Below are 3,181 nucleotides of genomic sequence, written 5' to 3'. Positions count from 1 at the left end.
ACCAGCTTTCATCAGTCTATATTGAAAATTTTCGCCATATACATGTTGTAAAAAAAGAATTATCTTTAAATAAATAACTGTTTTTAATGTATATGGCGTGTGGAATTATGAGTATTAGTTTTTAAAAAACTTGTCTTTAAAGTTTAATCAGCAATTAATAATAATACAACGGTAATAATACCACAATCCACTGGAACTCGTATTTGCCACTCTAATCTTCTGTCTGTTTCGGAATATCCTCTGTAACAAATAGGTAACAATACACATTTCGGTATCGTGTGTAACGTGTATTATTGTCAAAAGGTGTACCGTGTAAATGTAAAAGTGAAGGTTCTTCCTTTAACTTCGATGAAATGATGCAAGAAAAACTTACTTTATTATATATATGTTTACTTAATCAAAATTTGAATAATGATTTCTCATTAAAAACTACTTATTGATTCACAGATAGTCGTATTACACGGAATTTTTATTGTGTTTTCAAATTCAGGCATCCTACATATATTTGTTTTAACATGTTATCGAAATTTCTTTGTAAAGTGCTATTACTTTATAAGTGTTTTTGAAAATATTATGACATTTATAAGCAAACAAAAAATTCAAGCTGATGGAAGTACATGGAATTTTTACGAAAAAATATTATATGTATGGTTTTGCTAACATACAGGTGGTGGCGAAGCTCCAAGAAACCTTTCAGGACGTCTAGTAGCAGCCACTTGGTGGCTGTTCGGGTTTATTATCATCGCCTCCTACACCGCTAATCTAGCTGCGTTTCTGACTGTGTCCAGATTAGACTCCCCCATAACCTCTCTCGACGATTTAGCAAATCAATATAAAATAAAATACGCGCCGCAAAAAGGAAGCTCTTCTCAGACGTATTTTGAACGAATGGCGTACATTGAGGAACGATTTTATGAGTAAGTTGTATGCTAGCTTAGTTAAAACCTTGCTTTTCACGTATCTTTTCACTGATAGCTGTATGTTAGCTTAGATAAAACCCGTTTTCTCACGTATCTTTTCACTGATAGTTGTATATTAGTTTAGTTAAAACCTTGCTTATCACGTATCCTTTCACTGACAGCTGTATATTAGTTTACTTAAAACTCGTTTTCTCACGTATCTTTTCACTGATAGTTGTATGCTAGCTTAGTTAAAACTAGGGTTGCACGTTTAGTAAAATTTGGCTGAATACCGGGTCCGGGTCACTAAGCTTTGGCCGGGGCCGGGTGTCAACCGGTACCCAGTTCTCCCCTTGCACCACCCCCCAAAAAAAAACAACAACAGCAAACAAACATACACAAAAATTGAAACAAAAACAGCTAGTTGTAGGTTAGCTTAGTTAAAACATTGCTTCTCACGTATCCTTTCATTGATAGCTGTATGTTAATCTAGTTAAAACCCTTCTTCTCATGTATCCTTTCATTGATAGCTGTATGTTAATCTAGTTAAAACCCTTCTTCTCAAGTATCTTTTCATTGATAGCTGTATGTTAATCTAGTTAAAACCCTTCTTCTCAAGTATCTTTTCATTGATAGGTGTATGTTAATTTAGTTAAAACCATTCTTCCCATGTATCTTTTCATTTATATTTTTTATCACTGTGTTTTTTTTTGTTCAAGTTACGCCTCTGTTTACTATTGTTTGGTATTACAGCTTCTGCTACATCTTGTAGCACGAAACATATTTCAGAGACGTCAATATTTCTCTCTCCTTTACAATATGTACTATTTAAGAAAGTGTTTAATGTTTGATTGTTGTTTTGGAAACAGCCTAGTCCCTTGAAGTAAATAACAATTGCTCAAAAACAAATATTACATTTAAAGAGGTAACTTAAAAACTAAATAGTTTAAATTAACAGCCATATTCCGTAATGAAACTTCAAAGATAATAAAGTATTAGAACATTTAATATGTTCTAATAGCTAACAACAGTTAATATGTGCTGTATAGCAGCCAGCTGAGTCCTTTATGGATTTTATTTATAACATTTGAAATACGAAAGTAAATTGGCTTTTAACTGATTTTTATTTACAATCACAATATGTTTAAGGTATTAAAACAGCCTGGAGTTTTCATTGGTTATATTTTCTTATCACCACATATTTAACGAATTAAAGCTAACTGTCAAACTGAACCCTTAAGTAATTTTGTTTTCTTGCAAACATAACTTTAAAACATTAAAGCAGCCTTAATCTTTAACTAGTTTTACGTTCTTTTTGTCAGATGTTTACAGCATTAAAGCAGCCTTAACCTTTACCTGATTATACTTTCTTCTCACCATATGTTTAAAGCATTAAAACAACCTTAACCCTTACCTCATTATACTTTCTTCTCACCATGTGTTTAAAGGGTTAAAGCAGCCTTAACCTTTACCTGATTATACTTTCTTTTCACCATATATTTAAAGCATTAAAACAACCTTAACCCTTACTTGATTATACTTTCTTCTCACCATATGTTTAAAGCAGCCTTAACCCTTACCTCATTATACTTTCTTCTCGCCATATGTTTAAAATGTCAAAGCAGTGTTAAACCTTACCTGATTATACTTTCTTCTCACTATATGTTTAAATGTTTAAAGCATTATTAACCCTTACCTGATTATACTTTCTTCTGTGCGTTTCCTTGCTTTAAATGCTGGACAATTTATTTTATTGGCACTTAGTTGTTATTCTTTCAGACTGACTGAACTTGTGGTTATTCAGAGAGTTCAGTAATGTTAGACTTGCCCAAAGCGACTAGTGCTAACACTTGCTGACCACCCCCATTTCAACTTAAACATATACACTGAGTGGTCACAAGTAAATAGACATCTAATTTTTCGCCATTTAACTGACTTATGTTAACTAATTTGTGTTCACAGAGCACTATACAAATGAAAATGGTCCGCACACTAATTATCTTGTGCTACAACATGCCTAAAACTCAAGGTTCTCTCGAATTGTCAGATTCGAGATAGTTGGTCAAGCAGATGGTGGAATAAGTCAGCGACAAATTTCGCAGAATTTGGGAATACCGCTTTCGACAGTCAACAGAATCATCGTGCAGTTCAGGAAACACGGCAAGGAAACAACTGAGCAGCGTCCGGGTCGTCCTGGTCCATCGGAGAGGACAAAAAGGGCTGTAAAGAGGAACATCGAAATGGATCCCAGATTAACGACTGCAGAAGTGGCCAAAGCTGGT

General features: G+C 33.7%; 1 protein-coding gene across 1 annotated transcript in view; it reads left to right on the top strand.

Annotated features, from left to right (window-relative positions):
• The window catches only part of LOC106472693 (ionotropic receptor 25a-like), a gene marked incomplete at its 5' end in the record, with an annotated part of 49,178 nt that overhangs the window by 22,652 nt on the left and 23,345 nt on the right, over positions 1-3,181 (top strand). The window contains one exon of the mRNA XM_013933345.2: positions 668-917. Within this exon, the coding sequence (XP_013788799.1) occupies positions 668-917 (250 nt within the window). The remainder of the gene's footprint in view (positions 1-667; positions 918-3,181) is intronic.

Source organism: Limulus polyphemus, unplaced genomic scaffold (assembly GCF_000517525.1).
Source record: "Limulus polyphemus unplaced genomic scaffold, Limulus_polyphemus-2.1.2 Scaffold5531, whole genome shotgun sequence".
NCBI classification, from domain to species: domain Eukaryota; kingdom Metazoa; phylum Arthropoda; class Merostomata; order Xiphosura; family Limulidae; genus Limulus; species Limulus polyphemus.
The sequence above is the reverse complement of the archived record's forward strand: the minus strand, read 5'-3'. Positions and strand labels throughout refer to the sequence as shown.